The sequence below is a fragment of the Palaemon carinicauda genome, chromosome 10, assembly GCF_036898095.1.
Source record: "Palaemon carinicauda isolate YSFRI2023 chromosome 10, ASM3689809v2, whole genome shotgun sequence".
Taxonomy (NCBI): domain Eukaryota; kingdom Metazoa; phylum Arthropoda; class Malacostraca; order Decapoda; family Palaemonidae; genus Palaemon; species Palaemon carinicauda.
Genome location: NC_090734.1, coordinates 129,643,839 through 129,659,441, shown reverse-complemented (window position 1 = coordinate 129,659,441; position 15,603 = coordinate 129,643,839). Strand labels below are relative to the sequence as shown.

Genomic DNA, 15,603 nt, shown 5'->3' with positions numbered 1-15,603 from the left:
AACGCCCAAAACAACCAGCACTGGTTTATTTCTTATTGTAAATTCTCATTTTGCTTGAAATTAAATTATAACATACTTACCAATTATCTTTATTGCTCTTCTTACTCATGCTCATTTATGGTTTTGCCCAAACAATTGTAGTGCAGAGCACATTGTTACAGGGGTGTAGCTTTGGATAAATAAGGGAAGGGGGGGGAGGGTAAAGCAACAACATACCAAAATGACGAGTTACGGGGATGTTAAACTACCACCTTCAAGGACTAGGGTTGTTTTTAAGAGCCTTTGTAGCTCATGAAGACAGATTGAAAAAACAAACTTTTTAGACACAAGAACACCACCTACTCTAAGGTTCCCTCACCTAACCTAATCTAGAGGCCGTATCCTTACCAACTTCCATACCAGAGGGCTTACGGTCCCCTGCGACACCCCACTTTAGACTCTAGAGCCTTTCTGAGACTATACAATAAGCTCCCACGAGACATCCGAAAGATTGAAGATATTAAGGCTTTCAAGAGGAACTAAAGACTTCATTGTTCTGTGAGTGCTTCGACAGTGAGGATTTAACATTAAAGCAATATGCGGTGTGAAATGTTGAATGCTTTCGAACAAACATGATAAAATAACTGTGGAGGTCTGTATAGAGTAGGGTTCCCCTGCTGTATAGGACTAGAAAAATGGCTCAATGTAAAGTAAGTAAAATACTGTATTTTTAGCTGACCTTATCCAAATGAACTACATTCACCCGCTGTTTTTAATGGCAAAACTTCCATAACATCAACATCACAAGTCTGAAAATTATAGTTTGAGCTGGAAAGGGGGTCCGGGCTAGGGGCTGTGACCTGGGAAGGGGGTCTGGGGGCTTGCCCCCGGCTAGGGATTGTGACCTGGGAACTGTTAGGTTAGGTATGTTTGTTAGGTTCTGTAACCTTTTACAAACCTCAAATGTGTTAAATAATCCTGTTTGGCCACTTACACGATCCATATATTTTTCCAACTGGTTACCTTCTTCTTATTATGCATTTCTGACCATTATTATAGCTGTAAATCACTCGTTTATGACATTTTCAAAAACTCATGAACGGGTGGTATGCCCCAATAACCAAGGTCAGAAATGCATAGAGCACAGGATAACGAGTAGGAATAATTACATATTTTTACATATTTTTGATAATTTCACGAGAAACTTCAGGCATTTTCCAAAAGAATGAGACCAACCTGACCTTTCTAGGACAAAAATTAAGCTTGTTAGAGCAATTTTAAAAAATTATTTAGCAAAATGTGCTCGAAATTTAACCTTATGGTGGGGGTAAAAGGGTTATAAAAAAATATACGGTTCATGTATTTGGCTAGAAATTAAAGTACCATATATTTACCAATTTTATAAAAATGCAATTACCTGTCGTAGTATGGCACCTCACAAGGGGAAATCAATCCATGAAAAAACACGTCGATTAAACACAGTTGATATTTAGTGTACGACAGTTTAATGCTAACTAAAAAAAAAGTTAGTTTGTTTCAGGGTTACCAGATTATTTCCACTGGATTATCATACATGAACCTTAAAATTATCGTTTTATAAACTAAAATTATCGTACACACTTTGAACAAGATTATTAAGGAGTAACATATATAGCTTATTTCAAGGTATTTTAGCATAATTGCTTAATCAAACACACACACACACATTGTATATACCCAAAGTATGTATCGTACATCGTACGGGACCCAAAATAATCGTACATGTACGATAATTATCGTACGAATGGCAACCCAGGTTTGTTTACAAAATGTGGAACTACCAACCTAAAATGACAAGTGTTGACCAGGGATACCAACCCTCACGTGGCACAAGGAATAAAAAAAATCTGTGCAATATTTCATTCTTTAATAGATATGATAAATAACATTCATACAAACAAAGATGAGTAATTAAATAAAAGAGCATTTCAAAGATGAGTAATTAAATAAAAGAGCATTTCATTGCAGTTAAGCAATGAAACTGTATAATCCACGTTTTCTTTGTCAATAGAAAAGGATTATAGAAAACGAACTATTTTACCACTAACTATAAATAATATGATGATTGGTCTGAAAAGGGAAAACACATTTCCTCTTTTTTAAAGTCTCGTTACTTGGTCTATTGCAAGTAATCATAAATTGACTCGCTTTCAATCCAGGGATAGAGCCATAGAGGATTAGAACATGGCATAATCAATGGTTTATGGACAAAATATCATAATTTTTAAACGATTTTTCCGTAATCCGTAAAAAAAAAAAAATATTGATTTTGTTGTTCTCAATCAACTTTCTGATAACAAATCGAGTTCAAGGTCTTTTTGCCTTTTCAGAATACTTGCACATTATGGAAAATTTCAATAAATAATTGTACTATATGATATACTTTTAAGAAAACGTATTCAAAACCACGAAAGCCACTGCGATTTTACCAAGTAAACATTGAGCATAGTTTTATTAGACATTTCCTCAACTATCTATGGACTTGGTCACCAAAATTCGAAAGAGACTCGGTAAAACTCTTGTGATTTTAAGGAATCAGGGTTGATAGCTTACTTTGCTGGCCTCTGAGAGTCTGGATGGGGATGCTCTGCCGGTCTTTGAGGGACTGGCTGGATAGGGCTATGTGTTCTCTGGTGGGCCAGCGCCCCTATTATCACACCTTTTGAATTAGTATGGGGTACCCCCTCAGTTTCTCTTTATTGGATCTCTTTCCTTAACTGTTCTGAGATTGGTTCGTCTTCTGGGATAAGTTCATCTGGGTATTCAGATCTTCCCAAATTAAAGAAGTCAAAGAATTCTGAAAGGAAACCATGGGAAGGAGTTTCTTCTGTGGTTGGGTGTCGTTCTTCCCACATTGACTTGAGTCTTTCTGCCGCTTCTTTGACTGGCCTCGAATTCTGTATTTTGGAGGACATCTGATTGATGGTGGGCATATACACCATTCCAATTTCTGGCCATACATCAGTTACTTCCAGATAAGGTGCGCCAAGACGGTGGGCCTCAAGATTCCAAATTGATATGAAATATTTCTTAGCTTCTTCCAACAAAGGGTCGTCGACTGTTTCGCTTACTCCTACTTGAGAGAGAGCGTCTCTAAGGGCATTTGGAAGGGAACTTTCAGAGTCCAGTACTGATTCTCCGGCATTGGCGTTTCCTTCCTCCGCGTGTTGCTGGTTAGATGCCAAGACAGTTACTGGTTCCAATCCTGCAACGTTAAGGGCATCGGCTATTTTACTCGGATGAATAGAGTTTCCGGAAGAGGCTTGGTTACTATTTGGCTTGTTGAAGCTTTGGGAAGACGACAGAGTACCAACTGTGGTTTCTTCATTTCCGCTGTTCTCTGGTTGCCCAGTTGCACTTTCAGGTTCGGGCTGGGATTTGACACCTGTTGCTTGAGGGAAGAATGGCTGGGTACCAACTGCGGTTCCAATAACTGGATTATTCTCTGGTTGCCCAGTTGCACTTTCGGATTCGGGCTGGGATTTGACACCTGTTGCTTGAGGGAAGAATGGCTGGGTACCAACTGCGGTTCCAATAACTGGATTATTCTCTGGTTGCCCAGTTGCACTTTCGGATTCAGGTTGGGACTTGACACCTGTTTTTATAGCAGAAATTCCCCCCTTTTTATGACTGGATTCTACAGTCTTCTGACTGTTGACACCTGAAGGACTCTTGATGATGGCCGGAAAGGATGTGACCTCTCCTGAATTAAAGGGATTAAGTGTTGTGATTCCAACCTCAGCACTGTTCTGCTGTTGAGTGACACCTACTTCAGCGCTGTTCTGCTGTTGAGTGACACCTACTTCAGCGCTGTTCTGCTGTTGAGTGACACCTACTTCAGCGCTGTTCTGCTGTTGAATGACACCTACTTCAGCAGAGTTATTTGGTCCTAGAGTAGTTGCAGCTTCTGCACTGTTTTGCGTGTCTTGATATGTGAAGTCGTCTGAAGTTGCGCTCAAGAAGGGATCTGCGGGCTGGAAGCAAAACGACAGAAAACATTATTCATGTAGTCGGACATCGACATAAACATTAACAATATCTTTAACTAGCACAATTTAAAAGAAACTGATTGGAAAATTACAAATACATAGGTGTGTATATATGAGGCATTGCCGAAAATAAAGGGTCATTAATAAGTATTACCCTTGCTAATTACTATATAATTTTATCTTGAGATAATCCTATATATTCAACGAACTGGCTTATGGATGTGTAAATTTTCATCAAAATGATAAGCATGTTGAGTATGTGTTCAAACTACCACTTAATGACTTTATGAATAAATAAGATTTTGTAGTCATGAAAAACATTCGAATAATTTTAATACAGATGTAAAACATTGTAAATATGGAAACGATATCAATAAAATTAGTATAATTACTGCCACTGTATTCAATAAAAAAACAAAGTAGAAAATCTTATACTAATAAGTAAAGATGATAGTGATTTATGAATGAGCCCCATTTGGCCGGACGCTGGGGCCTGGGAGGCCGTTTACCACCCAGGCACAACTAGGGGGAAACATTGCAGTTGTATTAGGAAGTAGTAAAAGTTAGGGTTGTGGTGGTCGATGCGGTTACGTCCCTGACTGGTTAGACTGGCTCGTTAGTTCCTTTGATCACTGCAACCTCATTACCCTTGTAAGCTGAGGATGGGGCATTTGGGGGAGCCTATAAATCTATCTGTCGAGTCATCAGCAGCCATTGCCTGATCCGCCTTAGTCCTAGCTTGGGTGGAGAGGGGGCTTGAGCACTGATCCTATATATAGTCAGTCTCTAGGGCATTGTTCTGCTTGATAGGGTAAGGGAACTGTCCCTAGTCTCTTGCCTCTGCCATTCATGAGCGGCCTTTTAATCTTTAGAAGTTAAAATAGGAAGAGAGAAAGGTAAACCTGAGTGCAGAGGGGGGGAGCTGTAAATAGCCTTAAATAATGCCTACAATACAAAGTGGGAAGCTGTAAATAGCCTTACATAATGCCTACAATACAAAGTGGGAGGCTGTAAATAGCCTTAAATAATGCCTACAATAAAAAGTGGGAGGCTGTAAATAGCCTTAAATAATATCTATAATACAAAGTGGGAGGCTGTAAATAGCCATGAATAATGCCTACAATACAAAGTGGGAGGCTGTAAATAGCCTTAAATAATGCCTATAATACAAAATGAAAGGCTGTAAATAGTCTTAAATAATGCCTACAATAAAAAGTGGGAGGCTGTATATAGCCTTAAATAATGCCTACAATACAAAGTGGGAGGCTGTGAATAGCCCTTACATAATGCCTACAATACAAAGTGGGAGGCTGTAAATAGCTTTAAATAATGCCACAATACAAAGTGGGAGGCTGTAAATAGCCTTAAATAATGCCTACAATACAAAGTGGGAGGCTGTAAATAGCCTTAAATAATGCCTACAATACAAAGTGGGAGGCTGTAAATAGCCTTAAATAATGCCTACAGTACAAAGTGGGAGGCTGTAAATAGCCTTAAATAATGCCTACAATACAAAGTGGGAGGCTGTAAATAGCCTTAAATAATGCCTACAATACAAAGTGGGAAGCTGTAAATAGCCTTAAATAATGCATACAATACAAAGTGGGAGGCAGTAAATAGCCTTACATAATGCCTACAATAAAAAGTGGGAGGCTGTAAATAGCCTTACATAATGCCTACAATACAAAGTGGGAGGCTGAAAATAGCCTTAAATAATGCCTACAATACAAAATGGGAGGCTGTAAATAGCCTTAAATAATGCCTATAATACAAAGTGGGAGGCTGTAAATAGCCTTACATAATGCCTACAATACAAAGTGGGAGGCTGTAAATAGCATTACATAATGCCTACAATACAAAGTGGGAGGCTGTAAATAGCCTTAAATAATGCCTACAATACAAAGTGGGAGGCTGTAAATAGCCTTACATAATGCCTACAATAAAAAGTGGGAGGCTGTAAATAGCCTTAAATAATGCCTACAATACAAAGTGGGAAGCTGTAAATAGCCTTGAATAATGCCTACAATACAAAGTGGGAGGCTGTAAATAGCCTTAAATAATGCCTATAATACAAAGTGGGAGGCTGTAAATAACATTAAATAATGCCTACAATAAAAAGTGGGAGGCTGTAAATAGCCTTAGATAATGTCTATAATACAAAGTGGAAGGCTGTAAATAGCCTTGAATAATGCCTACAATACAAAGTGGGAGGCTGTAAATAGCCTTAAATAATGCCTACAATACAAAGTGGGAGGCTGTAAATAGCCTTAAATAATGCCTACAATAAAAAGTGGGAGGCTGTAAATAGCCTTACATAATGCCTACAATAAAAAGTGGGAGGCTGTAAATAGCCTTAAATAATGCCTCCAATAAAAAAGTGGGAGGCTGTAAATAGCCTTAAATGATGCCTACAATACAGAGTGGGAGGCTGTAAATAGCCTTAAATAATGCCTACAATACAAAGTTGGAGGCTGTAAATAGCCTTACATAATGCCTACAATACAAAGTGGGAGGTGAACAGATGTCCCTAACCCCTATGTGGTAATAAGAAAAGAGTACAACACTAAACTTACATAGTATTTCGTACGGTAGATGACGCCTGCCAAGGATGAATGCGTCAACGTTCCCAGCACCAGACATACCTGAAAATATTTGAAGTATTTAGTAATGTTTCTTTCATTATTTTTACTGGTTGATTAAACAGACTTTTATCGTTTTCAGATAATAAGTCTTCTTCACTAATGTTACTTTCAGGTCTTTCTAAAAAGATATAGGTATTTATTTTAATTTCAGAAAATAGAAAATATTTATTTTAATGTCGTTACTGTTCTTAAAATATTTTATTTTTCCTTGCTTCCTTCCCTCACTAGGCTACTTTCCTTGTTGGAGCCCCTGGGCTTATAGCATCCTGCTTTTCCAACTAGGGTTGTAGATTAGCAAGTAATAATAATAATAATAATAATAATAATAATAATAATAATAAAAGCTAAGAAACGTTTCATAAACATCAAACAGATACAGATGTAATCAGATGCTAAACTTACATCAAAACAACTCGTTGGCTTTGCTGGAAATTATAATACATTTATATATTAACCGACACAAAAAGAAGCTTCGGTCAGGTGCTTTGGCTGGTACTCTGAAGGAATAACATTACAAATCTAGACGGTGATTTTATTTCAATTCTAATCAATATTATTTACTGTTCAAAGGTTATTGGCTTTATGAGGATAAGTTACATTATCTCTAACAACATATATATATATATATATATATATATATATATATATATATATATATATATATATATATACATACATACATACATACATACATACATACATACATACATACATACATATATATATATATATATATATATATATATATATATATATATATATATATATATATATATATATATATATACAGTATGTATGTATGTATGTATATATATATATATATATATATATATATATATATATATATATATATATATATATATATATATATATATAACTAAGAAAACACTTAACTTTCTCAGGTGTCATCAAATAAGCAATTCTTTGCTTGCAACTTTAAGACTTTGGCCAAACACGAAAGTCTCCAGAAAGGATTTGACTGTTCGCCTTCCGCATTCTTCAGAGGAGTGGCTGGCTGGCCTTCCCTCCTAAAGGGGGGAAGGAGTAGACTGACCTAAATCAAAGCGAGGGAAATACACCCAGCTTTCTATAAAAGGAGGATCCCTTTGTTGAGGGACCTGTCATTTAAAGAAGACTACGAAGAAAGATTGTCTTTTTTCGCATATTGCTAAGATATATGTGCGTTCGGATATTAGGTACACTGTTAAGAAAATCGTAATATTAATCAGAAATTATCCTTAAGATAAATACTGTACATAGCTGTATTTCAATAAAATACTGCAAACTTTAAAAAATGTAAAGATAAAATCCCTTTATTCGTAAAATAATCTCCCTACCTGTTGCAATAATCCATACTCCAAACATTTGAAAGATATTTAGAAAACATAAACTCCAGAGCAAACTTCAGAAAATGTAAAGATATCATATTTCGGAGACGGGAAAGATCGCACGTGAACGACAGTCAGATAACCCAGAACTGTTAAAAGCCCACAGACATTTCGGCGTCAATGACCTTAGATGCCAGGATGCCAGAAAACCTCAAATCATTCAATCAATTGAGCAGGTCATACACGCAGAGGACTGGCGGCCTGGCGCGCCGATTTCACCGCGATTGGCATGAACCAATCCTTAACGTGTATGGGGGTTAAACAGGACAAACCCAGCGAGACTATAGCCTGTCCTCTCATCCTGTCAGCATGTTTGACCCGACAGGCCAGTCCTGCCGCGATTGGCAGTATCCTTTTCAAATTTCTATGAATTAATGCGAAAACAAGTACGCCTAATTAAAAGTGCAGTAGTGCTTCGGCATGAGATAATCTCCAGAAAGGTTAAAAAATCGCCCTAGTATATTTCTCCCAGGAGACACTTGGACTCCCGGAAAAGGCAGTCCTATAATGACTTCAAGAGAAATAAGTACATTAACACCGTAGTGGGCAAATCACTATCATATAGAAGCCGACAGAGAATGCCTATCACCTTCCTTCATATTGTTTCAAGTCAGATTTATATTATGGAAAAAATAAAGTATTAAGTACCAAAATTTGGCTTTTTCAAAATTAGTTGTAGACTATCAGCTGTACTTGATACCCCGCAATGTACAGTTGGCTTCATTCATTCCGGTACACTTCACGGGAAGCTAAAGAGACGCCAATGTACCGGAATGAATGAAGCCAGCTGTACCAAATTTGGTTAACAAGTACCAAAAAACGAAATCATGTAGGCCTTATCCTGGGTGCCCAATCCTCTTGAACTATAGTCCATTTCTTTTAGCGATGCATATTTCCACCGACTCGCAGCGGTGTCCTTTTGGCTCGGAAAAGTTTCCGGATCGCTGATTGGTTGCACAAGATAATTCTAACCAATCAGCGATCAGGAAACTTTTCCGAGCTAAAAGGGCACCGCCGCAAGTTGGTGCAAATATGCATCGCTAAAAGAAATGGACTATAAGTAGGCAAGTCCACAGAGTGTGTGGGCATTTTTTTCACAGGACAGGAGCGCCCCTACAGTCCTGCAGGACAAACCGCAAGGCCAGTCCTCTGCGTCTACAGCCAAAGGGGTTGTATAGCAGGCAAGGCCAGTCCTCTGCGTCTATAGCCAAAGAGGTTGTATAGCAGGCAAGGCCAGTCCTCTGCGTCTATAGCCAAAGAGGTTGTATAGCAGGCAAGGCCAGTCCTCTGCGTGCGTCTATAGCCAAAGAGGTTGTATAGCAGGCAAGGCCAGTCCTCTGCGTCTATAGCCAAAGAGGTTGTATAGCAGGCAAGGCCAGTCCTCTGCGTCTATAGCCAAAGAGGTTGTATAGCAGGCAAGGCCAGTCCTCTGCGTCTATAGCCAAAGAGGTTGTATAGCAGGCTTTGACCTTCAAAACCTTGCCGACCAAGGGGGTCATGGAGTCTGGTGGTGTACTGCCCTCCCAGTAGGTCACTCACCCGAAAGTCAAGACTTAAGAGATTTCTCTTGCCCCGTTACGGTATACAATGTCTGACCTTTTCTTGAGCTCTCGTCTACTTCCCGGACGAATAAATGACTCTCATATCTTCAAGCTTATTTTATTCGTAGTGTCATAAGATTACAAGCAAGATTTTATTGGGTTACTAAGCTTTGAAATATTAATGTTTTTTTTACGATGCAGTCGTTATTTAACTAGAGTTCAAGCTTATTTTATTCGTAGTGTAGTTATGAAACAGCGTTAAAATGTCTTACGATGACAAGCAAGATTAATTGGGTTACTAAAGCCTTGAAATATTAATGTTTTTTTACGATGCAGTCGTTATTTAACTAGAATTCAAGCTTATTTTATCCGTAGTGTAGTTATGAAACAGCGTTAAAATGCCATACTATTACAAGCAAGATTAATTGGGTTACTAAGATTTGAAATAAAGTTTTTTTTTATTATGCAGTCGTTATTAAACTAGAGTTCAAGCTTATTTTATTCGTAGTGTAGTTATGAAACAGCGATAAAATGTCTTACGATTACAAGCAAGATTTATTGGGTTACTAAGCTTTGAAATATTAATGTTTTTTTTTTTTACGATGCAGTCGTTATTTAACTATAGTTCAAGCTTATTTTATTCGTAGTGTAGTTATGAAACAGCGTCAAAATGTCTTACGATGACAAGCAAGATTAATTGGGTTACTAAAGCTTTGAAATAAAGTTTTTTTTTTACAATGCAGTAGTTATCAAACTAGAGTTCTTTTGGTCTTCAGATGTTTATTTACATCTGAAGACCAGAGGAACTCCAGTTTGATAACTACTGCATAGTAAAAGGTCAGATGAGAGAACCTACAAGTTCGCAACGTAATTATGAAACAATTTCATCTTCAATTGAATAATTTTGAGATAGATCGTAATGAAACTCTGGGTTTAAGAGAAGCATTCCATTTCCTCAATAAGGATCTAAAATATATTCTTATTCAAATTCAGATTGGATTATCTATAAAAAAAACTCCATTTCACAAATAAGGATCTAAATATATTCTTATTCAAATTCAGATTGGATTATCTATCAAAAAACTCCATTTTCCGAATAAGGATCTAAAATGTATTCTTATTCAAATTAAACTTGGATTATCTATTAAAAATTCCATTTAAAAAATAAGGATCTAAAATATATTCTTATTCAAATTCAAATTGGATTATCTATCAAAAATTCCATTTCATAAATAAGGATATAAAATATATTATTATTCAAATTCAAATCGGGTTATCTATAAAGATATCGCAGCACAAGATTAAAACCTGAACTAAGTGTAAACACCAAAGATGTAGGAATATTTAATTTAGAAATTAATAGTGTTTAATCGTAAAATAAATGAACCATTAGTAATAAAGGCTTAATCTTATTGAACATATCTCGTGATCATTTGAGGCAGCTTCAAATTCAATGACAACTTACGATTCACTTTTTTTCTGTGTTAGTTATTTTCGGGGCATTAAAATAAACTAAAATTTAAAATAAACTAAATCAATCTATCTAAAATACACTATAAGATTTTTTCATTAACTTAATTAGTACAATTTTGATAAGCCCCCCATGCATAAGTTATCATTTATTAAGTATTTAATATCATAATAATTTTTATACTGCCCTTGTAACACAAGTACCTCAAAGAAAAAAAATAGTGCATTTAACTATGTATTAATGAAAAAATATGCACAATTCATCAAGTTCTAAATACTTAACAAAACATAAATTAGTGAATATTCAAAGAATAATCTAAAGACACCTGATGTTTTAATAACAATCCAAGTAAACAATGCAGAAAATAAACTTTGTGTAAGCTTTAGCACAAACAATCAAATTCTAAATACTTAAGAGGCACACATTCGTGAATATTCAAAGAATAATCTAAAGACACCTGATGTTTTAATAACCTCAGAAAATAAACTTTATTTGTATAACCTTCAGCACAAACCATCAAATTCTAAATACTTAATAAACTCGGGCTCTTGCAAGTATGCAAGAGCCCGTGCCTGTCCGTAAGGGCCAGGGAATCTCAAAATAAAAAAATAAAAAAAGAGAATAATTTAAAGACACTTGATGCTATAATAACAACTTAACAAACTCGGGCTCTTGCAAGTATGCAAGAGCCCGTGCCTGTCCGTAAGGGCCAGGGAATCTCAAAATAAAAAAATAAAAAAAGAGAATAATTTAAAGACACTTGATGCTATAATAACAACTTAACAAACTCGGGCTCTTGCAAGTATGCAAGAGCCCGTGCCTGTCCGTAAGGGCCAGGGAATCTCAAAATAAAAAAAATAAAAAAAGAGAATAATTTAAAGACACTTGGTGCTATAATAACAATTAAAGCTAAGAAAACAGAAAACATACATCAACAGTACCTGTAGTAGCAATAACATTGCAAACGTTTGCTTGAATCCCCCCAGGAAATCACTACTCTCTCTCTCTCTGGGACGCTGCTCTGTTCTGGACGGGTCTCCTGTCTCGTCTCAACTGAATCTCGATCCGCCAACTTCTTACCTCTTCTCAGTACTGACTGACACCAGAGCCGTTGGATGGAGAGACGGACGCTACTTTCTCCTTGGCGACTGCTCTTAGAAGCCTGCCCCTTGACTTTTTTTTTGACATATCGTTTTTATTTTCCTAGATTTCTTTTAGATGTGGAATCTCACAATGGTCACGCCCGGTTTGGGTGTAGCTTCTTCGAAGACGCGGATACGAAAATAGATATTAACTGGATTTTAGGTGTAGCTTTTTGAAGATCCAGGATAGAAAATAAAATATTAACTAGATTTTGAGTGTACCTTTTTAGAAGAGGAGAATACAAAAATAGTATATTAACTAGATTTTTGGGTGTACCTTTTCCTTGCTGCGTACTTATACTTTGATGTACTTTATCCAAAATATCACAGCTTCATCCTTGGGTCATACCCAACAAGAGTACCAAATTTGGTCAAAATCGGCACACTAGTTTTTGTGTAAAGTTGCTCACAAGCAAACAAATAAATAAACTAAACAGACAGTCATGGATGAGCAGATAGATAAGACGAGCTCTGTCCCTTCAGATAGAATTATAACCATTATTCCGAATGACAATTAAGGGTTGACAATTGTATAATCATCAGAACTTCTCTTCCACTACCTTAAATGCTGCTTTTTACAGTAGATACCCTTAAAAAATTTCAAATTTCCTTAAATTTGAAGCTAGTAAAACCGAAATTACCTTTGAATTACCTTAAAAATTACCTTGAAACCATGAAAATTTCCTTAAATTTTTTATTTTTTAGTAAAACCGGAAATACCTTTGAATTACCTTAAAAATTACCTTGAAACCATGAAAATTTCCTTAAATTTTTTATTTTTTAGTAAAACCGGAAATACCTTTGAATTACCTTAAAAATTACCTTGAAACCATGAAAATTTCCTTAAATTTTTTATTTTTTAGTAAAACCGGAAATACCTTTGAATTACCTTAAAAATTACCTTGAAACCATGAAAATTTCCTCAAACTAAGCTAATTACCTTAAAAGCTTAAACCCTGCCTAGGACTCACTAAGAGAGTGACACTCCAAAATCAAACCATTGTTCTCTGGTTTTGGGTTGTATCATAGCCTTTATACCTTGGCCTTCAACTGTCTTGGATTAGAGTTCTCTTGCTTGGGGCTACACTCGGGCATGCTGTTCTTTCTTATTTCTCTCCCTCTTGTTTTTTAAAGTTTTTATAGTTTATATGGTAAGGCTCTAATTTAATGTTGTTACTGTTTTTAAAATATTCTATTTTGAGTGTTTATTCTTCTCTTGGAGTTTATTTATTTCCTTGATTCCTTTCCTCACTGGGCTATTTATCCCTGTTGGAGCCCTTGGGCTTATAGCATCTTGCTTTTCCAACTAGGGTTATAGCCTAGCTGTTAATAAAATAACAACAACAACAACAACAACAATAATAATAATAATAATAATAATAATAATAATAATAACAACAACAATAATAATAACAATAATAACAACAATAATAATAACAAAAATAATAATAATAATATACTTAAGGCAAATAGTTGGTAGGCGTATAGGAGTGGAGCTGACTTCCTAGCCAGTATTTTTTTTTTTTTTTTTTTTTTTGATGAGTACCTCGAAAGACGCGAGTTCGAAACCCGTTCAGAAGCTAGAGTTTTCTCTCCTAATTTTCAGTTAAAAATTTATCATTGGTAAAATAATGGATTATAATGTTTTATATATACAGACACACATGCATACACACACATACACAAACACACACACACACACACACATATATATATATATATATATAAATATATATATATATATATATATATATATATATATATATATATATATACATATATATATATACATATATATATATATATGTGTATATATATATATATATATATATATATATATATATGTATACATATATATATATATATACATACATATATATATATATATATATATATATATATATATATATATATATATATATATATATATATATATATATATATATATATATATATATATATATATATATATATATGACAAATATGACATATCTGTTTTGACGTTGTTACTGTTTTTAGAATGATATATTGTTACTTTATTCTCATCATTTATTCATTTCCTTATCTCCTTTCCTCACTGGGCTATTTTTCCCTGTTGGAGCCCTTGGGCTTATAGCATCTTGCTTTTCCAACTAGGGTTGTAGCTTGGCTAGTAATAAAAATAATAATGATTATAATATATACACAACAAAAACAACAACAACAACAAATTCAGCCATTTCTAGTACACTGTAGGACAAAGGTCTCAGATGTGTCCTTATTCATGTCTTGAATTGGGTTAATTTCATCACCACGCTGACCATTACGGATTAGTGATGGTGGGAAACTTTGGCCTGATCGCAAATAGCAAACCATTTCACCACGTTAACCCTTTCGCCCTCAAAGGACGTACCGGTACGTTCTTGCAAAACACTGTTATTAACGTGTTTTTGCATATTTATGATAACTCTATGAGAAATTTCAGGCATTTTCCAAAAGAATGAGACCGACCTGACCTCTCTATGACAAAAATTAAGGCTGTTAGAGCAATTTCAAAAAAATATATAGCAAAATGTGCTCGAAATGTGATTATAAGATTAAAAAATTAGTTATTAAACAAAGTATTTCTTTAAGTAAGTCTTATTTTCAAACACTTGGATGCCATTCTAGAGTGACTTCAATTATCCTCTCCTCTTATGCCTATTGACGCAAAGGCCTCAGTTAGATTTCGCCAGTCGTCTCTATCTTGAGCTTTTAATTCAATACTTCTCCATTCATCATCTACTTCATCTTCTACTACGCCTATTGACGCAAAAGGCCTCAGTTAGATTTCGCCAGTCGTCTCTATCTTTAGCTTTTAATTCAATACTTCTCCATTCATCATCTCCCACTTCGCGCTTCATAGTTCTTAAAGTCTTACATAATGAAAAAAATCATTGGATCGAAACATAATAATGTTTATTATTGTCCAGTATTGTCACGATAACAGATTACTGTCTTGGGTAGTTCTCTTGCTTGAGGGTAAACTCGGGCACACTATTCTATCTTATTTCTCTTCCTCTTGTTTATTTAAAGGTTTTATAGTTATATAGGAGAGATTTATTTTAATGTTTTCATTGTTCTTTTAAAATATTTAATTTAAGTAGGTAATTACTTGTTTTTTAGTTTCACTATTTCCTTTCCTCACTGGGCTATTTTTCCCTGCTGGAGCCCTCGGGCTTATAGCATTCTTCTTTACCAACTAGGGTTATAGCTTAGCAAGTAATAATAATAATAATAATAATAATAATAATAATAATAATAATATAATACGCCAAGTTTAAGTATAAAGAAGTTATTTAAACAAGATTATCATTATCATCATCATCATCTTCTGCTTTTCCAACTAGGGTTGTAGCTTAGCAAATAATAATATGACACATCATATCTCGTA

At 35.2% G+C, this 15,603-nt stretch overlaps 1 protein-coding gene across 2 annotated transcripts in view; it reads right to left on the bottom strand.

Annotated features, from left to right (window-relative positions):
• The window catches only part of LOC137648762 (uncharacterized), a 56,620-nt gene extending 44,467 nt beyond the window's left edge, over window positions 1-12,153 (bottom strand). The window contains exons 1-3 of one of the 2 annotated variants that reach the window (XM_068381885.1): window positions 11,991-12,153; window positions 6,581-6,649; window positions 1,374-3,992 (exon numbers count right to left, since the gene is read on the bottom strand). In XM_068381885.1, the coding sequence (XP_068237986.1) occupies window positions 2,715-3,992; window positions 6,581-6,649; window positions 11,991-12,008 (1,365 nt within the window). In that variant the 5' untranslated portion in view covers window positions 12,009-12,153 and the 3' untranslated portion in view covers window positions 1,374-2,714. The remainder of the gene's footprint in view (window positions 1-1,373; window positions 3,993-6,580; window positions 6,650-11,990) is intronic. The other variant, XM_068381884.1, reaches the window with a different exon arrangement.
• Between the last annotated feature and the right edge of the window lie 3,450 nt (window positions 12,154-15,603).